General features: G+C 40.5%; 1 protein-coding gene across 3 annotated transcripts; it reads left to right on the forward strand.

Annotated features, from left to right (window-relative positions):
- The first annotated feature begins 1,633 nt into the window (after positions 1 to 1,633).
- NFE2L2 (NFE2 like bZIP transcription factor 2) lies at positions 1,634 to 25,123 on the forward strand. Of its 3 annotated transcripts, none has more exons than XM_066553082.1 (5): positions 1,634 to 1,726; positions 19,783 to 20,052; positions 20,211 to 20,306; positions 20,657 to 20,836; positions 22,707 to 25,123. In XM_066553082.1, the coding sequence occupies exons 1-5, from the start codon at positions 1,697 to 1,699 to the stop codon at positions 23,913 to 23,915; spliced, it is 1,785 nt and encodes a 594-aa protein (XP_066409179.1). In that variant the 5' UTR covers positions 1,634 to 1,696; the 3' UTR covers positions 23,916 to 25,123. The 3 variants fall into 3 exon arrangements, with proteins under 3 accessions (XP_066409179.1, XP_066409182.1, XP_066409180.1); XM_066553085.1 differs by lacking the exon at positions 1,634 to 1,726 and adding an exon at positions 1,945 to 2,070; XM_066553083.1 differs by lacking the exon at positions 1,634 to 1,726 and adding an exon at positions 13,639 to 13,737.
- The last annotated feature ends 703 nt before the right edge of the window (positions 25,124 to 25,826 follow it).

The following is a 25,826-nucleotide window of genomic DNA, read 5'->3' on the forward strand; positions in this document are numbered from 1 at the left end:
TTCAACAAGAGCCCTTCTTGTTGCATTCACTTCGGTTCACTTTCAGACCTCAGAATAAAGTGGCACTACAAAAATAATATGCAGGAATATATTTTAAATTTTGCTGTTTGTTTTCCATTACAAGTGATTCATTGTCACCTTGCATTCTACCTCCATGGAATCAAAGCCATAGCATCATAAGAGCTGCTTCAATGTGCCTAATTCATTCAGCACATCTCCTGCTTAGACCTCCACAATGTGTTCAGTGGCTCCATGGACATGCTTTCACTAAACTTCCATTGTAAGGGAAGTGCTTCCACTACATCTTGTACAGTTTTCAAATATACATCTAAGAAATCTACTTAAATTGCAGGTTCTTCCTTCCAAGGGATATATAAATTTCATATAATTACAGCAAACAGTATCTTTGGGTAGACACACAGCTGCAACATGAAGGTGCAAAGAACTTTTAAATTACTACAGATGTATTGAATTTATACACTTGTGCTATTTTTTAAGTTGTAAAGTCACAGTCTTGTACCTTGAAGGGCAAACCTGAAAATGAGATCTTTACCCTAGCTCTGTTTAAATGGCCCCAACAACCCAGCAGCTGTGCATACCCAAAGCAGGGTCTGAGAGAAACTCAGCACAGAACCCAAAAGGGAATAGGGAGATTTATCAGGTTTAGTGAGTGTCCTAATTCCACACTATATGGTTCAATTAGTCATTGCAAGTAGCCTCGGAAATGGGCTCAAGGAGTGATCAAAGGATCATGCGAAAGGTACACACCGTCATATACTCACAGCCAGGCTGCACACACAATGGCAGCAGACCCTTTTCAAAGTGGTATTCAGGGCACTGAATTGATGAACTGTGTGACTTTCAAGGGGAGTTCAGTTTGCCCTCTGAGTAATGTAATTTACCATATAACGACAGGTGCTTTAAGATGAGACAGGTGCTTTAAGATAATTTGGTAACTCTGACACGTGTAAGGATGGCAGCCTGTGGCCTTTCTGCTCTAAAGCATCCCCCCTTACTTTTAGGCACGCTCTGGTACGTGCTTTGTTACCCGAGAAGTAGATGTGTTGGGGGCTGTGATGTGTTGTTTTAATGTGTGTTGCATATTAAATAGCCGGCAGAGGTTGATAAAATGGTATCAGGACGAGTACCATTGCCGCTCCGAGGGGAACGTCGCCTGGAGCTACCAATTCCAAATACTTGGTGCGCGCCAACCCCGAGTCTCCCTATCTCCGTTTCGGCTGGTTGGATGGCTCCTTCGGGATCCCCTGCCCGGCAGAGGCAGCCGGCGCACAGGGGGCTGTTCCCGGGGCAGCCCGCCGGGCTGCCGGCAGTGCTCCTGCTCCATCGCCGAACTCACCGGCCTCGCCCGGAGCAGGGCCGCTCCTCCCCTCACCGAGGACACCCGGAGCAGGAGCTGCCCAGGGGCACGGAGCGGCAGGGCTCGGCCACTGGGCCGCGGGAGCGGTGAGCACGGATGAGATGCCCAGCACGGCCGTCACCCCTGCCAGGAAGGCCGCCGCCTCCGCGGGTCCCGAGGGCGCTGAGTGGCTGCGCGGCCGGGCCGGGGCGGAGCGCGGGGGTGGCCACCGTCCCGGCGCGGCCCTGTCCCCAAACAGCGCTGAGGGGAGCGGCGGGAGGTGCCGGGCTAGCAGCAGCCGCCGCGCCGTGCGGGCCCTCGCGGCCCCGGCCCCGCGCCATGGAGATAGAGGCGGCCGCCGCCGCGCAGGTGAGAGCGGCTTCGCGGCCCCGGGCGGGCCCGACCGGTGAGGGCGAGGGGCGGGGCGCCCATCACGAGCCCGCGGAGCACGTGGCGCGGGCCCGCCCCCCGGAACGTGCTGAGTCACGGTAGGGGCGGGGCCGCGCTGCCCGCGGGGGCCGGGCCGGGCCGGGGTCAGCGAGGGCCGCCCGCAGCCGCCGCCCGCAGCCTCGGCAGCGCGGGCAGGGCCAGGGGCCGGGGCCGCCCCCGAGGGAGCGGCTGGGGAGGCGTTGGTGCCGGAGGGGCTGCCCGAGCCGGGTACAGCCTCGAGTCGCTGCCCCCGGCGGGCCCGAGCGCTCCCGCTTCGCACTCGGGTGAGTTACTGCCGCTTCCCGCTGCTGCGGCCCGGGCCCGCTCCTGGGCTGTTGCACAACCGCGGGCTGTCCCGGGTTCGCCTTGGGCTCCGGATCAGCCTGGCACACGCAGCCCGCGGAGCCCGGCCGGGCCGCCCCGGCACCTCCGCCTGCGGAAACCCCCGGCGGGGCTTTGGTCACAGGGCAGGCGGAGCCGGAGTGGCCTCTGCCAGGGCGAGTGTCCTGGAGGCTCAGAGGTGTTTGTGGTTTGTACTCGTGTGCTGCGGAGCCTCTTCTCTGGAAGCCTGGGGGAGTTCAGTACTGTTGTGTTACAAACTAGTTGCACAAGAGCGGTGTGAATAGCTGAAAACATAATTGAACTCCATTATGAATTTATATAATTATGCTTTTCTTGGGCGTTTGAAATAGAAGCATATCCTTATCAACAAAAGGCTAGGTTTAAAGAAGTAATACTTAAAACTTGTTCCGGAACTGCTTTAATTCTTTTCATACTGCAAAATTAAGTCTCAAGTGTTCTGATTCTCTTCTAGTGTGTGTTGATATGCATATGCTATGCAGTAGAGTTTCTTCTAACGTTGTCCATGTTTTAGGATATGTAAGTGGGTACTTCCTACAGGTAATATGACTTCAGCATTATTGGATGTACCTTTTTCTGTTCGTTGGATAGTTCCTTTAGATTCTTGGGCTGCTTGTAACACTGCTTGGCCATCTGTTTTTCTAGCCCTGGGTAGCACAGCCATGACCTCCACCTTGCCTCCTCGTTTTGTTGGCAAATACTACAACAGAAATCACTGTTTTGGCCGGTGCTACGTAAGCACCGTGTGAATTTGGTTTTGCCTCTATTATCCAGGCACTTTTGGCCTTGTTCCTGAGGTACTCTTAACAGACCAATTCCTGAGTATATGATTCTGTACCTTCTTCCCCAATCTACTGTGACTTCTCTTCCAGAAACCTTGCTTTTGTTACTCATTTGCTTTTATCAAACCTTCTTTACTAAGCCACCTGCTGCACTTTTCCTATCTGAGCTCGGCAGCTGCTGATTGCTTCTCTTGCAGACCTGGCCTGAAAAGGCAGTGTGTTTTTTAGATAGCAACTTATCATCATCTTTGACATATATAGTCCTAAGTGTATACATTAAATGGAAAATTCGCATTCCCTGTACCATAAAATGTTCACTCAAAATAAACAAGGGGAGATGCAATCTGCATTTAGCCCCTCAGATTTTGCAAGCCAGCAGATGGGAAGGGTGTTCTTAGTGTCTATGTGCATGGCAGCAACAGTCATAGCAGTGAAGGTAAGTGTGGAGGGATTGATCAAACTCCTTAACCAGAATAGAAAACCTCCACTTTCAGCTATGTACTTCTGGGGGAGTTAGCAGAATTATTGCCTGCAATATTCCTGTAAAAAGTATTCCCTTGTTGTACCTTTCTGCCTGGAAGGAGGATGCACTTCTGTGCGCAGAGGTGAAATGGAATGTTGTCTACATGGACCTCAAACCATCCAAGAAAAAAGATTGCAGTGGAACAAGTGGTCTGGATGTTTCAAATTACACTTGAGAAGGCAGGGACTTAGTAACTTTTCAGTAAATGTGAAGTTTTTGAAACGGTTTTCTGTAACCTTGTAAAAACAAGCCACTTAGTTATTAAATTTTGAGCCTCATGATAACGGGGCAAAAAGAATTCCCTTTCCAACACAGTGAAACTGTGGGTTGCACTAGATTGGAAGTAAGACCAATTGCAACAATTGGCAAAGCCAAGTGGACAAATAATTGAGTGTGTATGCAAATGTATCTGTTAGGGTTTTTCTACCTAGAGAGCTGTCCTGAAGAGTCTCCAGCTCAATTCGTATGATCTCTTTAGTATAGAGGGCTTTAATGAGAAATTACAAATACTTTTCTTTTTCTTGACCTGCTGCATTAAATTGTCAAGTGAGTGGGTTTATTTTTATTCTCCAATAGCCTCTCATTTCCACGAGGGTACATTTTGTGGGTAAGTTGAACAGGTACCCTGCTCAGGGCTGGCAGCAAGTCTTTGCTTTTTGGCTTGTTGTTGTTTTTTGTTTTGTTTTGTTTTTTTTTAGTTTCTTGAAAATGACATTTAATGATATTATTGAATAGGAATATCTACTCAATGTATATGTAGATAGACCTATTAATGTACCCCTATTAATGGATGAAAATCAGAAATGCCCATATTTCTGAATATATTGTTATCTACTAAAATGTAGGACAAGTTTGGAGGAAGTACATGAGAGAGTATCACAAGCACTTCCTTAAGTAAAAATGCATTTATTTTGACATTTCCACTAGTTCTGTGCTCACCTTGCTATTTAGCTGTATTGGTAGAGCTTTCTTTCCTTCAAAACTCAGGAAAGAATATCTTCCAGTGAAGCCAGTGTTAGATATAATGCAGTGTAGCATGTTTGGCTGAAACGAACACAGCCTAGGAGCTGATCTTGTAAATCCATTCAGGAGAGCAGCTAATTGGATATTGTTATTAGTGTAGTAAATATCCATCATATGAATCCTGTTCTGTCACATGTCATTAAAATATGCCAAGAAATTAGAGTTGTATTGGAAACTGGGGGAATTGCAAGTTCATTGTCTCAGAAAACCTGACTGACTTGAAGAAATTAATATTTAGCACTCAAAGTTGGAGAAGAGATTGGCTATAAAAGTTTATTGGGAAATGTTTGAAAGAGACCAAACTGGAATAAAAAAGAACATCCATTGTAAGCAGAAGGCAGCTGGCTGGTCTTGTGTGCTTTAAAGAAGTTGAAATGTTTTTATAGGACTGTGTGGGTGGTTAGAAAGGTTTGTGTTCACTTCCCGCTAATGTTCATGGGCAAGAATAATTTTTGACTTTGTCTCTTACTTTATTCTTTTTCTTTTTTACTTGAAGAAACAGGGATGTTACTCATCCTGAATAAGAATGTTGTAGGTTATGTATAACCCTGAAAGAAAAGGAAATGGTTGAAAATTATTATTGTATCTATTATGCACCTGAATACTGGTTTGATTACTTTTGCTTTCTTTACCTCTTGAATTTGCAAAGCAGAAAGATACCTGTTTGATTGGTACTGCTACTTCCATGATCCTGACTGAAATGAATGTAGCAAGAGCATCTTGAATTTATTTTGTTAAAAAAATGTCAGATACCTTTGTGGAGTATGCTGGGCTTTGTGAGGTGATATTGAGGAACAGTAGAAGTGGAAGGACCCAAGTGAAGTACTTGTTCTGAGTAAAATCAATTCATGCTATTCCTTTCTAGAGTTTTTCAAACATGGTTGTAAAATTTTGTTGTATTTGCTCCTTCAGTAGAATTAAGAAAATTCAAAATGGTGAAAGCTGTTGGAGTTTGTCACTGAAAGTTTTTGGAATGCGGCAGACTTTCTAAGGAGAATGATAGGAGTCAATTGCAGCCTCAGAAAAGGATGAACTTGAGGGAGAAAGAGAAAATATGGAAAGTCCAGATGAAGATGCCAGCAAATGATGCCACATGTACCCATACCTATAGCACTGGGTGTGTGACTTGCTGTGAAGAAGAAATTAGTTTGATTTTTGTATCTTGAGCACTCCTTTCTATTTTTTTCCTCTTTGCAATTATAAAGATAAGCTTTAAAATTACTGAACCATTCACTAAATTTAGGCCAAATTGTGCAAGTGTAATGTATTTCCAACAATTGTCTTGGCTGAAGCCAGTGCAGTACAAGTTCAGGCAGTAACCCATTGGCATGAATTAAATATTAATCCCCTGCTGATTGAGTTGCAGCCAGCAAGAAGTCCTGCAAAGTCTCTGGGTTAATCACCTGGTTAAAGTTTGCTTTGGCCTCCATCTCATTCCAACTCTTAAGTAACCTATTATTTTAATGTAGCACACTCCTAGAAAACTTGAAAGGATTTGAAGTCTGTTCAGTTTTCTGATGCAGTTTATTATACCAAAGTTGGACTTTGTGCCACAGAATGCCGCTTTAGGTGAAGGGGAACGAATATGACACCTTGGTCGGCTTAGTCCTTTCTCAGCAATAAACTGATTTAATTGGTTTTGAAAACACTTCATTTGCTACCTCTGCAAGTCTTTCAATATGACCAATGGGAAGTCATGGAGGAGGAGCTGGAAGTCATGACTTTGAATTTGTGTTATCCAAGGATGACTGATATACAGTGAACCCCAGTGCTGCTCAGGGTTGCTCAACTGCAATTCTTTTATGGCATATTTGTTTCATTAAGGTAAACAATTAAACCAGCGGTAAGAACTGAAGGCAGCAATGCTGTCTGTGGTGTATAAAACTGCTGAAAACAGTGGAAGGCTTATCTGGAACAGATACTGGAAAATGCCTTCAATTCAAGATAGACTTTGTGTACTTTTAGCTTTCCTACCCAGTAACTGCTTTCTCTATGGGAAAAGCAAAGGTAGTGACAGTCATGTATTAATTGGCAGTAGCAAGAATTTAATTATCTTATAGCACTTTACTCTTTTACTTTAGAAAAGTTTAATGATAATGCTCTGTGCAGCACAGTAGTGAAACAATCAGAGCAACACCTATTTTTCTGTATCTGTGATTTCTAGATACACATTTCTTAATTTTTCTTTACTATTTAAAATAAGGAAATTAAAAATATATATTCCCCATTATATTATCTTGTTTTAATATTTCGTTAATTTTACTTTGACAGGGGTATGCCAACAGTGGCCATTTCAAATGGAAGCAAAGTCTCTCAGAACCATACATTTAAATTAAGTATTAATTTGGCACCATACATTTAAATTAAATATTAATTTGGGTAACCAAGCAATCTGTAGCAACATCTAGTACAGATAGAAGTGTTTAATTATTTGACTGCTTTGAAGAGGAGCATTTGTCTTATGAAGGATCTTCTGTTTTCTGTCTTTTGCCAGTTTGAATTCTTAGTGAAATATTTTCTGTTTTCTTTCAGTGACACATTGATTTTTTAATACTACGTGTCAATACATTGGTTTTGTATTTGCCTCTTAATTTATATGTTAATATTCAGTTTAATATTCACTTTGAAATACTTAGATTTTTGACATACTGTTCTGGAGCTCTTGGAAAGCTATTAGGAAAGAATTAGAGTGTTAATAACTCAAAGTTAAGTTAGCATTGTCCTACCAGCAGAGTATAATTGCTGTTCAGTAGTATATTACTAAACCCTAGCACAAGTACTAATTGGCACAGCTCTAGTAGAATGGGTATAGCTTACAAATAATACTTATGTGGCTGCAATTTATGCACTACAGGTACAGCTGAAGTTTTTTATTATGTCAGTTCAGATTTGTAATTTTGGCCTGATCAGCTGCAGTTTTTATACTGAGAAGAAGGAATATAAAACAGTGTTTGTTTATCAAAGTTATTTGGAAGGTACTGTAAATAATGATTATTAATGTTTTCTATCTTTAAATGTAAACTAAAACCATTTCATAAGGTATGTCTTAGTTGTGGATGCTGTTGCAGTACTGAGGGAGCTGTAACCGCTCAATGTTGTACATGTCTTGCAGTTAGACTTTTAGCCTAACTTCTGCAGTATTATTATTAGCAATCTAGTTAAAAAAGAGAAGAGAAAGGGAAAGAGAGTTCCTTTAAGACTGAAGTTGCAGCAACAAAGTTATGTAAGATCAGTTTGAAACCATCTCTTTAAAACCTTTTAAGGAAGTATCTTCTGTATTGCTATGAAATGTAAAGATATCACCTTTTCCCTCCATGCCCCCACTTCTGTCTTGCAGTTTCAAAGTTTTATTGCTGTTTGCTGTATTGATTTTTACATGCTGTCTCTTGTAAGTATAACAAAAATTCCACTCCTGGAGACAGCTTGCGAAACCAAGTTTGCATACTTGGGAAATTGACTCAGAAGGAGCTTGGTTGATAGTGTGCCTGTAAGAGGAGGTTTGTTTTATGATTAAGGGTGTGTCTATTTGCTGTGTTTGAAAATTAATACCTACAAAATGTTACAGCAGTGACTTTTCAACAGCTGAGTTATGTGAAAAGTTGCTGTGACTTCGATTTGCTTCCTGCTCAGGTCATCACCACCATTTTGCTGGAAAGAGCTATGATAAAAAGATTATGGGGGTTTTTGTTTGTTTGAAACCTTGTGGTAAAATGAGTGTCTTCCTACTTATTTCTGTAATTAGGGTGGAAAGCTTCCTGCGCTGCTTGGGCTCCCCACTGGGAGATCCCCATTCAGAATTCCCAGGCAGCATGTGGTTGGTGCAGGTCTGCCCCTGGGAATGCTGCCTGCTCCCCCTGTGTGAGAGGGCCAGTTTTAATTCTGCTCTGCAGCCAGCCACCTGGGTGGGGACACTTCATCATTTCTTCTTTCTGCCTTCAGGAGCTGCTTGCTTGAGTTACGTGCTCTTGCGTAAGAAGAATGAATTTTGTTCTAAATCAGGGTATTTCCAGTTGGATTGCGTGCAGTTATGTGACCAGATGACGTGTTCCACAGTCAGCTGGGTAGCACAACAATGGACAAGAGAGGATGACAGGGATGAGTGGGTGGCTCTGAAGGCTGGTGCAGCTCAGCTCAGAAGGGTAAGATTTTTGGATGCTTCATGGCTGGAAGGAGAACACGGAGACTGTATCAGCAGAGGTCATCCAAGACCTGTCAGTAGGGGCATTCCACCCCATTTTGTGACACTAATGCTTGACTTTACCACTGTCACAGGAGGAGTCACTGATGTGTCTGCACCAGTGCAGATAATATAGTCACGTTCTTGGTACAAGTGTACTATAGACCCTGATGCAATCTACTGTGAATTACTTGACGTGAGATCCATGGCCATGTTTTCTGATTTATGACACAGAATTATATTCACACTTGGCTGTGTTTCTACTGGAGATGTGTCTTGAGATCTGTATCATCTGAGGAATTTCTGCAAGATTGTCCCACTGATATTTGTAAAAGAAATCAAATAAACCTGAGTAAACTTTTGAAACAAGTAGCATTTAAGATGACAAAGGATGAAAATAAAAGTCCCTAACAAAAATGGTGCTAGTGAAATGCATAATATGAAAATCAGAACTTATATTTGAATCTAAATTATGATTTCTGACAGCTGGTCTTCCAAATTATTTAAATTTAATTATTTGGCTATGGAAATGCACATTGTATTAATGTGCCTTATAGCTGTGTAACAGCTGTAACAGGTTGCAACAGAGAATTACAGCACAATGACTTCTGATACTGTGCTTTCTATTTTGGTTTTAGTATTTGAACTACAATGTTACCAGGTTAGTTCTTCAACTAGTATTAGTTGTTGTGACTCAGTGAAATGTTGTAATGCCATGGAATCTTTTCTGGCTTGATTTGTAATCCTTTATCATCAATCACTTCAGGAGTGTAGTCTGTGCTGACCACTCTTGGGAGACTTTGCTCAGCTGACAGCTAGTGCATACATCTCTAGACATCTTTCATCTCTCAAAGTGTATTTTTGTCAGCAAAGTGAAGAGTGGAAGTTCCTTAAATAATAAAACAGTTAATGGAGTGCTTCAGATTATTCTGAAACTGTCACTAAGGTCAGACCCACAGAATTATCTTAAATTCAAAACGAAGCTTGGGATGAGAGTTTTTGATAAAATGGGCTATGAGTTCTCCTGTATACTCCAAGGGAACACGCATGGAAAAAGCCCCAAGGAAAGTGGTGGGTGGTGGAGGCTCTTGATTTGGACAGAAGGACAGTTACTTATGGTTGAGTTTTGCAGTTTTGTTGCTCTTTTGACAATATTGAGCATTACTTTGGCAAGAGCTGTAAAACCATTTACCTACTCTGGTTTATGCCTTGGAAGATGAATTAGATCCTTTTGCTTTCAGGATTTATAAATTGAAAAGTGAGGGTTGGAATGCAGCACACAGACAGAGCTTTTGTTTTCTGCCCAGTTATTGTTCACTTCCTCAGTGGGTTTACCTTTTTTAAGCAAAAGCTGTCATTGTGGAAAGAAATGATAAATTGACATGTAGATGCCTGACTTGTTGGCTCTTACTGAGCTTTCTGATTCAGTTGTTTAACTTTGCAGGACCTTCATGTGAAAGAGATTGCTGAAGCCTTTGTGGGGTCTGATGATTTCTGGAGGCTTGCTTTTTGCAGATAAATGTGTGGATTACAAGTGCTTAAGAAAATGAGCAAAATCTACCCTGGCTTCATTCTATGGATAGAAGGATAACTCAAGTATCTTGGTGTGGCTAGAGAAAAGGGAAAAGCTATATGAACTCTTTTCATGCAAATTAAATAATGATTTCTATGATGCTTTGTGTAAATTGAGGCAGAGTCTTCTTGGTCAATAGTGCACGGTTGAATGGTATTATTCTTGACTGAAGTATGTCACTAATAAACGCTGTTCACAGTGTCAAATTAAGTTCACAGTGCCATTTAACCATGAATTACTCTTGGAAAAATATTGCCAGCACAGCTAAAATGTGCCCCTCTGGGTATCCCTTTCTCAAATCTGTTATGATTTTGTACTGCCCAGTGGTAAGCAGTTGACTAGCAATGTATTTTTGGCCTCTTTTCTGGGTTTGGTTTCTTTTCCCCTTGCAGAAACTAAATAAGAAGTGTATTAGAGGTTGAACACTCAAAAAAACTCCCACCCTGCTTGTTTAGTGAGAACTGTGCACTGACTGAATTCCCAGCACTGTCTGTATGGATTATGTATGTGAAAAGGGCATGTTAATTGCAGGACTCACTATTTAACACCTGTGCCCCACGGACTTCAGTGGGGACTGTATACCTGTGTACTCTGGCAGATGTAGGCACATCTGGAGCAAACACTGGTCCCTGCAATTTAACTTTATTCTTAAGCTTTTAGTCTTAAGATAGTACTCCTGGCTGATGAGGTGTTTGTGTGGAATTTCCTTGATGCAGCCACAGTAGCTGTCTGTGTTTCTGAAAGAGGGCTGCTGGGTATGTGCTGCCAGGACACTGGGTGAACCTCATTGCTTTCTAGTTCAGCAGGCACTCCAGTTGCTTCCCACTGTAGTTGGGTCCACAAACAACAAGAACAAAGTAAGTTGCTTGTGAGATGAGTGGGGTGGAGGTTGACAAGATGTGCCTCCCGTGGTGTTAGAGTGTGCAGTGTCCACATCCAGGCGGTGCTGCAGCTGCAATGACCCAGCTGGTGCTGTCCCTGTGACTTGCCCAGCCATCAGCAAAACAACAGCTGGAAATGGGGATTTTAAACTGAGATGCCAATGCAGTGAAAACGTGTAGTACAAGAAAGATACAATCCTGGAGAATATATGGACCCTCAAACACACAGTTTTCATGTTTGGTTTGAAACTTGCTTTTCCAAAAGGTGTGAAATCAAAATAGTGGCTAATAAGTTATAACACAAGATTTATACAACCTAATGTTATTTGCAGTTTTTAGGTTCTTTTACTGTTCCTATGTTCATTTTGCTTCCTGATTTGTTTGATTGGACAAAAGAATGTTCTATAATTTGACTGGATCATGTTTCCCAGATGACTGAGCCATTATTGTAAACAAATCCTCTTGTGTATAAACTAGTGAGTGTCCTGTGGCAATGTCTGCAGAGTACATGTTTGGCTGGGTATAGCAGAATAGCTTAAAGATCATATTTTCTATATTGAACCTACAGTATTTGAAAAAGTTACCTGTGTTAAATTAAAGTGGGATGCAAAGGCTTTTGTATTCCTGTGGTTGAAAGATCAGCAGTATTTTTCTCATATTATTTGTTTACATATAAGAATTTGTTGTTGTTGTATAAATGAAAAATTCAATAAATGCCTGTTTCATTATGATGCTGTTTTAACTTGGGAAGGAAAAAACCTCTCCAAACACAAATAAAGGCATTAAAGCCGTATTTTGTTTCAGGAAGAGCTGGTCTGTCTGAGATGGCTGCTGTTTGAATACCTTTCAAAATGGAGTTATGTGGTGCAGTACATGGTGATTAGACAGCTAGAAAGTCAGCCACAGCAGAATTGCTCTCTTTACTTGTTGGGGCAGCACAGCAGAATTTTGTTGATGTATCAAGCAAAATCAAACAGACAGACTAACCCACTCTTGGTAAACAATCCCGTATTTTTGCCAGCCTCCCAAGTTCATGATGCAACTTGTGTAATAGATTGTAACTTGAATACATATTAACTTTTTTGTGCTTATTATTGACTTAATTTTGTAATGCTGCTGATGCAAGATAAAGAAATAGTAAGTCAATAACTCTGTTAAACTGAAAGAGGGATTCAGAATTGGAGTGTAAGGGACTGCAACACTACTAGCCAAATATACTCTGGAAAAGGGAACATTGGATTAATAAAATATAATTAGCACTGAAAAGGGAAAAAGCAGAACCCATTTAATTAAACAGCAAAGCTCTGAAAACATGTATGGCTCACTGCTTTAGATACAAATGCTTCAGAAAGCACTCTGGGATGTCAAGAGTTTTAGGACTAAGTTTGAAGAAGTGGGATGACAACCATGGCCATTTTTAGGTTGTTCGGAGCAGCCATGGTAGCACTTGTAAATATGGGCATAATTCAGTTTATTCAAGAAAAATTCATTGTAATCAGTTCACCATGGTCTAAACCTTACTCTGTCTTTTCTTTATGGTTAAGGCAGAAATAAGGGAATTGGGAGCAGATAGCAATGCTTGATAGATCTGGTCCTCAGTACTGGAGGATAACTTTGCAAAAATCAGGTACTGGACAAAGAAAATATATACCAATGTCAGACTAAAGATTTTGCTTTCTGTAAGCCATGCAAATGAGACTGTGGATTTGGGATTTCAATTTTTTTTTTATTTTTTTAAGTACGTTGAGGTGGGATCAGTCTAGACCCCATTCAGCCTCTGGAAATCAACTCTCTATATTAAACTCCTACTAAACTACTGTTTTAAACCACCATTTCAAATATGTATTGATTAAACAATTTAGAAAAGCACAGCTGCTTCTGGAGTGTCTGAGAGAGATCATGAACCAGTCTTCTGCAGAAAGATCTGCAGCACTGATCTGTTGTACCATAAATGGTCACCTCAGAGCAGACCAGAAGTGGTGGGCAAAGGACATGGATTCGTGTTTCTGACTGTTGGTGATGAGACTGAGCCAGAGAGGAGAGTGGTGCTCCTGCTGCTGTGCCCCAGGCTGGGAGTGCTGGGAGGCACTTGCACATGCCCAGTATTTTAAGGAGTGTCAGGGAGGTGGGGACTGATGCTCTTATTTTGCAGAATAAGAGAAGATTTGCCAGAGTGAAGAAGTAAGCTGTGTGTGTCCTTCCTTTTCCTGTTCTTTGCTGTGTTTCTGATGTAGGTGTTTTCCTTTGCCTGCTTTGGTCTTGCTTTACTGTTAGATTTAGGATTTGCAGGTTTTGGAATTGAAATAAAGCTGGCACATTAATGACCATAAACAGCCTTCAACAGCTATTTTTTATTGCAGTTACATTCTTGCTCATTTTGTGTTCTTCAGGCTTAAAGAAATTTGTCCTTTCACTACACAGGGTGAAAAAACATATATATATATATATATTTATACACACCTTGTTTTTTACAAGGCATATACAAGGTATATTTTCTCCCTGGCAGTTTGGAAAGCTTGCTTGCCATGGAATGCCTTCAAGAAAACCATCATGTTGAGAGCTGTACATAACTTACAGACTTAGCCTTTGTTGAATTCCTGGATTCTACCATTCCTGGAAGATGACGTTTCAGGTAAAATACATAAATAATCCACCTCTCAGAGGAGTTGTTTCTGGAGTGAGGGTTGGGAGAATGGGTGAGTAATATCCAGAATTGTACTTCCAGCCAGGCAGAACTTCTCCCAGTCTTTGTCAGAGCAATGCCCTTAGACAAGGCTTGGTAGTGAAGTTAAAGAATGCTGGACAGTCCAGCCAAGAAATTTTCAACTAATCTAATTTATAAGTATAGATTCTGACAACTAGACATTTAGTGAGATAGCTTGCTGTAATACAGTGAGAGGTACATTCTGGAATATGAAATGTGTGTTAGGAGAAAATAGAAATTTGCATACACTGACTTAGCATTTCAGGAACTGATCTTATCTGGCTCTGTTGGGGCAGAAGAATGTCCCAATATGCACGGACAGCATTTAACAGGTTTATTTATACAGACGGGGTGAAAATTCTCTTGCAATATCACTTCTTTAAAGCTAGGGATTTTCAACCCCTTTTGAGTCCTTTCATAGGTAAGTTGGCCTGCCAGGGCTTTAAGAGTGTTTTGTGGCTCAGGTATCCAAAGACTTTAGGACCAGGAAGAGGAAATGGGCATAAAGAAAGAGAAGCAGGCTGGTGTAGTGTCAAAACATACTGGTTTAGTGTCAGTACAGTCACACCAGTGTTAGGTGGCACAGGTATGAAAGACAAGAAAAAGGCATCCTCTTCCATCCCTCCAAGCACCTTGTTTCCTTCCAGATTCCTCAGAAGGTCTTGGTGGGATAGCAGACAGCTCTGCAGGGCAGTCAGGGGTTTGACCTCAAGTATTCACAAATGTCAGGTTGCTGTCATGTGGCTTTGTTTGACAGCTGTCTGTTCTGTCACACTTGCAAACTCTGAATTCAGACATCTGAAATTGCTGTTGTACCCCTCTGCCCACCAGTGTAAGTAACTTCTGTCATTCCCTTTTCCCCATTCTTCTTGATTGTTTTTAAAAAGTTATGGGTTTGGGCTAACTTTATCTGCTTTCTGTACTCTCTTAAACATAAGGCTTATGTGTCCAGAATTTTCTTCTGTAATTAAGAAACTTACCTTGAAAACTATTTAGAAAAATAAACAGTAATTATGTTTATTTTATTTTTAATTATGTTTATCTCAGATGCCAGAGATTATCTGAAAACATTAAATTATTTATTAATAATTCTTAAAAATTACTTGAACAAAATCAGTTCCTCCAGAGGAGGTGAAAACCCTCAGCTGTTGCTTCCACTGAACTTTTCTTAAGTGATAAGATGCTGCCAGTACAAGCTCCTCTTGTACTTGCCTTATTACTTGATGGCCTCCTTTTCATTCATGCCTTGAAGTGTCTCAGGTCCTTGGGCCTGTTTCACTTCCAACACTTTTTTTTTTTTTTAATTAAAGCAGAAATGTAAGGCGCTTTTTTCTTCATCCCCTTCACTTTCTGGAAAACATAAGTGATAAGATAAAAGTGAGGGATACTTTGCCGTGTCTGTTTCTGTGGGTAAGCTGTAGGAATGCTTCCCTGCTCCTCCTGCAGTGCTGGTCTGAGCTCCCTGCTGGATGCAGTAGCCATTGATTCTGTTGCTCTTTATTGACTCCTGCTGGTATGGGAAATCATCTGTCTTCATGGGGTTAGGTGCTAACACAACATGGGAAAGGAAAACCAATCCTTGTCTGGTGGGAGATTCTGCTTGTGTTATCTCAATTTATGTGCAAAAGGCATGACTGGAGAAGTAAATGCACAATCCTCACAATATGCTCTGTATCCAGGGAGAAGCTTACAATGGGTTGAAGTTGCTGAGATTGTTTCTCTGCTTACACTTGGGCTGCTGGATGTTTCCATTCTAGCAAGGCTACCTGTAAATGGCTCATATTCCAAACAGCACCAAAACCAGTCAGATAAACCAGACAGGGATGAAACAAAAGATTAGCATTTTGTTTAAAGCGTGGAAGTCAGTCCATGAAAGTAACATGAAAACAGGGTCTCTTTCCTTTGTTTACCCTTCTGTAAACATTTGCTTAGGAGCAATAAGAGTTAATTGTCAAACTTTACAATGTAGTCAGAGATTTTCTCATAAAATGTATAACAGACTCTGCCCAGATGGCAAATGCTGATATGTAAATCTAAAACATGAAAATTTCCATTGAGGGCCAGATGGTGGCTTAATGTGAATTGTTTAACATTTATGTTTATCTTATTAAAAGTGCCTTTATATGTCCAAACTAAGCTATCGATGTGGTTGGAAGAGCATATCACTAAATGAACAGAAAAATCAAACCATCAGTACCTCCTGCTTACATGGATCATGGGAAAGCAAACGTCTTCTGTTGAGAGAAGTTGTTTCTCTGTCTTCAAAATTGTGAAGAAAATCAAACCAAAATCAACCAAAATTAAATCAGTGTTTGTCTGCTTGGGAAAAGTACTAAACCCATACCATTTTCTCCAAAGTTAGGAATGTTGGATGACAGTAATCCACCAGTTGAATCCCATAGTGCAGTTGTCCTTGGCCCAGGCGTTGGTGCTCAGAGGAAGGAGCTGAGCTGTAGGCGAGGGGGAAGCGCTGCAGCTGCAATCCCTCCTGGGCACAGGCTGGGCTCTTCCTGCGGCCCCTTGGCTCTGCCAAGCCCATCATTTCCTCTGATGCAATCCAAGAAATTGCACAATGGAGGAAAGAACAAGTGGGTGCTTGTGGAGCCTGTCACATGAGGCTGTGCCTTTGCTGTAAATGTGTCTGATATTCAGGGAAGTGGTCAGCCTGGCTCTGAAGGGCAGCAGCCAGCTCCGGGTCAGATGAATCTTTCACAGGACTCCTGGTGCACGTGTTCCAGTTTAGAGGCCAGTCTGTGCTCACTTGTCTGTCCAAATGAATCTTTCTGAGACAAGCACATCATGTTGAGGCATCTAAATCTAGTGGGTTGCCCTTGCACAGGAGAGGAGGGCACATTTTAATAGCTTTAGTTTTACACTCCAGGCATTGAGTACACAGTTACTTCTGGGATACTTTCACAGTAGAAGGGGAAAATTGCTTCGGTGGTGAACCTAAGGTAGAATGCCTGCCTGTGTGGGTACCTCTGTGTATGTGTGTGGTGGTGTTGGACAGGGCAGGGAAATAAAGAGGAAGACTGTGGGGAGGCTAAAGGAACAAAATTGCAAAATGTTTGCTTTAGACTGCAAGGGTTTTTTTAAGAGTTCTTTGCCATTACCGCGTGCTTGTGGTTGTGATTCATTCCTCAGTGAATCACTTGTCAATGTTGACTCCCTTAACTTTAACCTGAGGCTTTGGACTAATGACCAGAATACTTATTTTTTCTTGAAAAGGGAAGTATTACTAAAAGCATTGGTTGAAATTATAGATAAGTGTTAAGTGTAAGGTTAATATTTAAATCAGTGTGCTGTTAGATACTACATATCAGCATATTGACCAGAAGAACACTTCCTCCATAAAGTCCATTTATGTTAAGAGTAATTAGTTGAATTGTTATTCAAAGTTAAGACTAATATTGCTGTATTTATGTACAACTTTTCAAACTGAAAATAGGAGGACTCTTTTTCAGTTACATGGTGGTAACAAAAACAAAACAACCCATCCTTTTGGTTTTAAGTGTCACTAGCACAACTAAATAAAATTTAAAAGTGCTCCTGACAAGCAGTGCCCTCCCGGGTAGAGCATGACACTGTTTGGCAAAGCTCAACTGTCTGCCAGAGATAAGACACTGACCTAAATATGGTCACTTGAAGAATAGTGACAGGAGCCAATCAGTGCTGTCATGTTTGTCAGACAACAGCTCAGATCCTGACAGTCTTGATAAGTATGCAAGCGTATTCATTCAAAAAAGAATCCTGAACTGACTGCTGCACACACAAAGTGGTGTACAGGCACAGCATTTTCTTTGGTCAGCTGGTGTCTTTGGAGACATCTCATCCCACAAAGGAGGCAGCACCCAAAACTACTTACTTTGATAGTGAATGTTGCCATTAGAAGGGCTGAAAAAGGTAATAGCTGTGTCTTAAGTTTTTGTACTAAGGCTACATGGATTTTCTTCTTAAGGAAAATGTGTTTTGCCTTCTGTAGCTACAGGAAGAAGAACTTTTGTTTTTCATTATTTAACCTGAAACTGAGCACCAGTTCTGATATTTTTGTGCATTATACACACACATGCACATAAAAAAATATTCTGAGTCACATTTTTAATGGTGCTTTGTAAATGAATTCAGAAGTGAGCCCTAAAATCCAGATCCTGCAGTTTTATCCAGAACATATTGCAAATGCTCAGAGACTAGGAAACACTTTTGGATCTGCTGCAGAAGGAGACACTGAGCAGCTGGTAAACTACTGGCCCTTAATGAAGCTATACCATATTGCAGTATCTGCAATTACTGCAGAACTTAATTAGTTCATTTTACCCTGCCAATCTGGAAAGATCAAACATTGTCTTGGGCAGCCTCTGTAATAATTTCAGCTTCTTCATTGCTGGCCATTAAAGCCAAGTTTGGTCTCTCCCAGCAAGGTATAATTTAATATGTTTTAGATTCGGAAGTGCCTGCATTGTGTTACACAAAGATATTTTACATAATTACCCAATTTTAGTAAAAATACATTTTTTTAGTTATTAGAAGTCATTCATGCCATGTGGAATGAGGACACTGAATTGTTTGTTCAGATGTGGACTTGGCCTAAAGCTTTTTGCCATAGCTGTTGCACAGACGTGATCATTTTGAATGGCAGCATGAGCTGGCATTCAGGTTACTTTGCTTCTCTATTTGAAAATAACCTTCAGAGGGAAGGGAATGTTTTAATTTGATATGGTGGCAAAAAAGTCTATCTTGGGTGTAGAGCTGCTGAGTGAATCAGGAAGGTTCTGTTTAAATAAAATGCAGTGTTTGGTGTATTACTTGTACAGTGTTAATCTGATGAGGATGCCCAACACTGAACATTATTTTCACATGCTGCCCTGAAGGGTAATTTTAAGCATAATAAAATCAAAAATTTCCAGGCAGCAGCTAAATGGTTGGCATTTACCCATCTGAGAAATGTGGCTAGCAAATATTAAAATTCTGTATCAACAGGCATACAAATTGATACATTTAGAGTGTTAGTTTGAGTGTTTTCTTCATAGAAGAAAATACTCTAGACTTCAGCCCTAAGAATATTGACTATTTGAACAGTAAAAAACTAAAAGAAAAGAATCTATTAAGCCCCTTGCCCCTCCCCAATAAAAAGCCTTGATGCAATAAATTATAGGTAATTATAGCCATAATATGTATTAAGCAATTGCTCTTTCCTAAATAGCAGAATTCCATTTGGACTCTCTGATGAGCCAGGGACCAACTCATTAACAGTATTTGAGACCCTGCAACCACTGTTTATACTCAGCTGCTCCAAACCAGCCACATTTAGAACATCAGCACAGACTAAGCTTTAAATTACAATTTATTACTAATAGTCTTAATAATTGTCTTTAGTGCTAGTGATGTTATGTCACTTGGTGTCTTTGAAAACAGATTTTCCTGCAGCTCTGAAGCTGTGTTCTGCTGATCTTTAAGAGTAATACCAGAATGGAACATTACTAATCCAAAATACATTCTGCATGGCTATTATAGTTACTTCAGGAAGCCTCCATCATGTTTTTAGGCAGCTTTTGCAGTTTTACAAGAACATGTGAAAAAAAATTTACATGGTCAAACCTCTCAATTTCTCTCTTTTCTCCTAAAAATTGCTTTCTTTGTGACAAATTAATTCTGTATCTTCATGTTTTCTATGAGACAAGTCAAAAAAGAAGAATATATTTATCCTCTGGCTAGTTCCTGTATTACCTTACCAATTGTAATAAATTCTTGGTTTCTGTGAGCCTCAGTGTGGGCCACAGAAGGCAAGCCACCAGATCACACACTTCAGAAAGGTCATATAGAGCCATGTTTTATTTTGGTAATTTTGTAGGATTAAGAGAATAAGCTTCAGTTACATGAGTCTACCCATTTGACACAGAGATTTAAAGCTTTGCTGTTGTTCTAAACCAGTTCTGCCTGGAAGGATCTTGCTTTAAAAAAGCATTTCTGTTGCAGGACATGAACCTGATTGACATCCTTTGGAGGCAAGATATAGACCTTGGGGCAAGACGTGAAGTGTTTGATTCTAGGCAGCGGCAGAAGGAGTATGAACTCGAGAAGCAGAAGAAACTTGAAAAGGAAAGACAAGAGCAGCTCCAAAAAGAGCAGGAGGAAGCCTTGCTGGCTCAGCTGGAGTTAGACGAAGAGACAGGTGAATTCATTCCTCTGCAGCCAGCTCAGTGCATTCAGTCAGAAAATACTGAGCCACCTGTTGCTTTCTCACAGGTAAACTCCAGTGGTGTGAGTGCATTTAACCCTTTTTCCATTCACAAGAAGGCATAATGCTAGTGGCTGCCTAAAATTAATTTGCACGTGTTGCTGTAACGGAATATCTTCTGTTACTCAAACATGCAGTAACCTTTTTCCATAACTTTCCTATTTAGAACACAGAGCCTTCAAAACCAGAAGCAGAGGCCTTGTCCTTTGATGACTGCATGCAGCTCTTGGCAGAAGCATTCCCGTTTATAGATGAGCATGAGGTAAAAATGCACAGTTCAGTGGTTTCACGGGTGCTTTTCCACAGGGTCAGTCTCTTGTCTTCTCTGACTAAGATTTGTCTTCACCATAAGACTAATTTGTGGTCTGAGTTTTCTCCTCAAGCTGGCTCCAGCCGACATAAAGCACTGAGTAGGCTTGAGCCTATTTTTATAATACTCCATTATATTAAAAAAAATGCTTTCCTTAAGAAACACCTGTTTGTTCTGCAGAAATGATGCAGAACTCCAAAAACTAGGTTTTTGCTTTGGAAAATGTACATCTGTTTTTTGAGTGTGTTTTTAAGTTATGATTGCTTTGTTCAGGTTTTTAATTATTTCTTTAAACCCTTCAGGCTTCTTCAGCTGCATTTCAGTCACTGGTTCCTGCTCAGGTCAATAGCAACCCAGCCTTTGTTTCCTCTGATCAAACTCGGCCACCTGAATCCCCTGATCTAGTACAACCCACTGATGCAGAGAATATGCAGAACATAGAGCAAGTTTGGGAAGAATTACTGTCCCTTTCAGAGTTACAGGTTAGTATAACAAGTACCTGAAAGACAAAGCAGGTTCTTTTTGGAGGACTATAGTACTTTGGAGAAGGCAGTACAATAGCATCTGAAGATTTGCTGACTATGACTTGGTTTCTACACCTGCAGGATGTTTATACGTCAATATAAGCTTTAATTTTTTTTAAAAAGAATATATTGAAAAACATGTAGAAAGCATGAAATGAGTTGTTTATGGATAAACCTTAATGAAACACTTGTCAGTCAGAACTTCCTCATGTTTAGCAAGTCACTGTTTGTCTCTCTGATACAGCGTGACCATCCTTAAAATGCAGGTGCTCAGAAATGGACAGTTCTGAGTCATGGATCTACAACAGGAATTGTTTTCACAAGTGTTACTGTAAATGTTGGGGGCTTTTTGGCAGTGTCCAGTTGTGTGAATACGATTACTTTTGCATTCAAGTTTTATCTAAGGAGAAGGTTTTTTAAAGGTGATAATAGAATATATATTTAGGTACACAGAAGAGTCAGATATATTTATATGAATGCTGTTCATACATACTCAGTAAGAACAACTTGTGTAATGTATGTGAACTGGATATTTCAAAGGAACAAAAGAGTCACTTTGCCAATACAGAGAGTATGTAGGGATTTTTATCCTATGTTTATATTTCTGTTTTCCTTATATTTGATTATAAAATTGAATAAGTTTATTTTCAAATATATTACTGTAGAATGTCATCATGCTTTCCAGCATGCTGCTGCTGTACTTTATGCTATTAATACAAGAGATGATTGCTTGGTGGAGTGCCCATAAATCTCAATCATATTTCAAAAAACTGAAAATTTGCAGAAGCTGAATTTTTCCTGCCACTCTCCCTCTTCCCTTCGTCTTTTTATATTTTTTATATTTTTCTAGTTTTCTAACCCGATTACTGTGTTAGGCTTAAAGGGCCCACATAAGTAACAAGTGCAATTGGCTGTGAAGAGGCAGCAGTGATGGTGAAAATACATTAAGAAACCAAACCAAAGTAATATATTGAAGTAATTCTGAATAGTAATTGAATAATTTTTCTTGAAAAAAAGAGATAATTAAAATAAGGGCACTGCCTTTTACAAATTATGTTTAGAGAAATGGAAAAATAGAGCTCTCACATTGAAAATCTTAGCTTAAGCATTGAACAACCTCTAGTTAAGTAATTCCTGGGGGATGGCAGGCCTGTTTATTTCAGCTTCAGTTAGGTAACTGCCTGCTCATTATAAAGTTGTTCTTGTAGCCAGTGAAAGCCCGTCAGTGGAGCAGTCTGACGCTCACACTGGTGTTAGCCAGCTGAACTACTGTGTTTGCCTGGCTCCATGTTAGCACTCTTCTTACTTCACCAAGAATTACATTGCTCTGTGCTGAAAACTCCTTCATTCAGTAAATCCTAGAAGAATCTTGGTTTTGAGGAGCTGTGAACTAAAAGTAATAGTTCTAGAAGTCATTGTTTGCTGTACATGCTCATTAAGTCTCATTCAGGAATTTTACATTTCTGTACTCATCCATTCCTAGCAGTGGTGCTTGTGAGAAGTTCAGACCTGGCAGCAACTAGCAATTGCAGTTTCTATAACACATTGGAATGGGTGTCTTCAGCATCTTGCTCTGAGCCTGAGAGGCTCTGCTCTCTTACTCTAAAATGCTTTGTCCAGAACAAGTTGTGTTGTGCTCTTGCTTTGGTATCTGTCATCGTCCTCCATTGCCTCTTCATAGCACAAGGGTGCTGCATCTAGACTACAACAGTGTTATAAAACCCCTTTATGTCCATGTTGATTGCTATTTAATGCTTTTGGGTTGTAGAAAAGGATTTTATCAATTGCAGATGTGTTGCTCAACTTCTCCCTTGCATTGCCCATCTAGTGCCTGAACATTGAAAATGATAACCTGGCTGAGGTGAGCACAGTGACAAGCCCTGAAACCAAGCCAGCAGAGATGCACAACAGCTACAGTTACTGCAGCTCGTTACCCATGCTGAAAAAAGATGTTAACTGCAGTCCAGATTTCCTGGATGGTACGGAGGGCCCCTTCTCGGGCATTTTGCCACCAGAAGACACCAGCCAGCTGAGTGTGAACTCCTTAAATGACACATCCCCTTCAAACCCTGATTTCTGTGAGGATTTCTACACCACGTTTATTGATACAAAGGTGAACGGTGATGCAGCAGCAACGAACACTATCAGTCAGTCCCTGGCAGAGATTTTAAGTGAACCTATTGATCTTTCTGACTTTGCACTGTGTAAAGCTTTCAATGGCACCCACTCAGGGACCAGAGCAGAATGTAACGATTCTGACTCTGGTATTTCACTGAACGCAAGCTCCAGCGTAGCATCACCGGAGCACTCTGTGGAATCATCTGCCTATGCAGATAAGACTTTGGGTTGCAGCGATTCTGAAATGGAAGACACAGATAGTGCTCCTGGAAGCATGCTGCAGAGCAGTGCTGGTGTGTACTCTTTGCACCTCCAGGATCAAGTGTTTTCTTCCTTAGGGCCAAGCACTCAAACATCCAGTTTGCCATGTACAGCCACACCAAAGAAAGAACCCCCTCCTGCTCCTGGCCAACCCAGAGTTCCCTTCACAAAAGATAAACCTCCAGGCCGCCTTGATGCTCATCTCACAAGAGATGAGCAAAGAGCCAGAGCTCTGCAGATCCCTTTTCCTGTTGAAAAAATCATCAATCTGCCTGTTGCGGACTTCAGTGAAATGATGTCTAAGGAGCAGTTCAGTGAAGCCCAGCTTACACTTATTCGAGATATACGCAGGAGAGGCAAGAACAAAGTGGCTGCTCAAAATTGCCGTAAAAGAAAACTGGAAAATATAGTAGAACTGGAGCATGATTTGAGTAACCTAAAAGATGAGAAAGAAAAATTGCTTAAGGAAAAAGGAGAACATGACAGGAGCCTTCATCAAATGAAAAAGCAATTCACCACCTTGTACCTCGAGGTCTTCAGCATGCTACGTGATGAAGACGGAAAGCCTTACTCTCCCAGTGAATATTCACTGCAGCAAACTAGAGATGGCAATGTCTTTCTTGTTCCTAAGAGCAGGCAGTCGGGGACTAAACTTTGAAGGGCACTACAGCTGGTTCCTGTTCTCTGAGTTACTAGTTTTGTATCATTATCATGGTAGTTTTTACTGTGAGGTGGAATGCAGAATTAAGTAATATTTGTCAAGTAAGTCTATGCAATGATAATTTTAAAGTTGTTGATTAGTTTATGGAAAATGCAAGTTGAAAATTAATCAGATAATGCAGATGGGCGTATACAAAATTTTTAATCTGATTTTATAACAGACATTTCCTTCTTATAGCACCACTTTGACTAGTTTCCATATATATGTAAATATTTAAATATACCATATTTATATACTGCTCCTATCTATTGTTATATTCATAGATTTGATATATATATATATATATATATTAAAAAATGATTTTAGCCTTCTGAATATAATTTCTTGCAAGACAACCAGGATGGCTTCTTATATTTTTTATAAATATGCAATAGTGTTCCCCATTTTTCTTACACATTTATACTTGCTTTATATTTAATATATTAATTTGGTATAAAAGTTGACACTCAGTGTTTGATTTTGCCTTATCAGCTCATTAAACTTTTTAAACTCTACTTCATACACATTTATTTCCTTAAAGGAGAGAAATCCTTGCTAGTTTTCCAAGGCTATGTCTTCCTGTAGCATAATTATCAATCACACAGCAGTGTCAGCATTACCAATGCTTCATTCCACTTTGTTTTAATAACCTTTGGAAAGACCATGTAACACAAAGTTTCAAGTCTGTGCTAAGCTCACAGTTTTTGTTTTCCTCTTTGAACACTATGTAAATTCATGAGATCTTTTTTCCAAAGGCATTTAAAATCTGTTAGAACATTGCCATCATTATGCCTTTTTTGAGCAAAAATTTCTGCAGGCTTTTGAGCAATTCTCCTAGAAATACACTACTGTGCCTCTGACTTCAGTCAATCAGCATCACCTCTCCCTGCTGTTACTTTGATGCTTATGGAAAACTGCATACTAGCAGCCATCCACTTGCCCTGTTTGGAATCTCTGCTCAGTGAATGGAAAAGCTTTGTGGAGTTTAAATTATGATTTATAAAAGAGTAAAAAATGGGTAAATAAATAGCATGGTTTTGTTTACTATTGAAAAGAACTCATTGCACTTGATTGTTTTGGATTTTTTCAATACATAAAATGTATAATTTGTAAGACATGTTGATCTGAACATTAAAAACTATCTTCCCCCCTTTCAAGTTCTAAAAGGCATGCTTGATCTGAAGTGATTCTTTTTTTGCCATTGATGGGTGGGCACTGGGGGAATGCAAGACACTGCTGCCACTTAAAGCAAGAGGACTAATGTCTATTTGAAGATGGCAGTTTTGGAGCATAGGCATCAAGAAGCACACCCAGCCATGGCCCCAGTCAGTCAACACTGATACACAGTAACTCTTAAACACAGGCAGGGGCTGATGGCAAAGCACAGAGCACCTAAAACACTCCTGGGTTCCCCTTGCCATTATCTATGCTATCAAATGTCTGTCAGAGAAAATTCTCTCCACAGCTGCACTATAAATACCTTTAATTACAAATTGGCTATAAAAAGACATCTCAGTAAACTCCTGCCCTGCACTCTCATTTGTTCCTTAATTTCACTAATGTGAAAGCCAAAGGCAAACAGCACCCTTACAGCCTTTGCAGGCACTGCTGTATTTGTACCATCCAATTGTCTAAAACAATACAAAGATACTTCTTCCATTACCAAAACAAAAGTGCAACAACAAAAAACCTGCAGTTAATGCAGCAGCCTTGTTTGAATTTCATCAGGTGAAGAATCAGTCTAAAGTAACTTGGTCTGTGACAACTTGCATTCAGTTTAAACCAGTGTTCTTCACATCCTCACCACAGTGCGTGCTGCTCTCCCATTGAACCCCCCACTATCAGTGAGGAAAAAGTTACTCATTACTC

The sequence above is a fragment of the Molothrus aeneus genome, chromosome 7 (assembly GCF_037042795.1).
Source record: "Molothrus aeneus isolate 106 chromosome 7, BPBGC_Maene_1.0, whole genome shotgun sequence".
Classification (NCBI taxonomy): Eukaryota; Metazoa; Chordata; class Aves; order Passeriformes; family Icteridae; genus Molothrus; species Molothrus aeneus.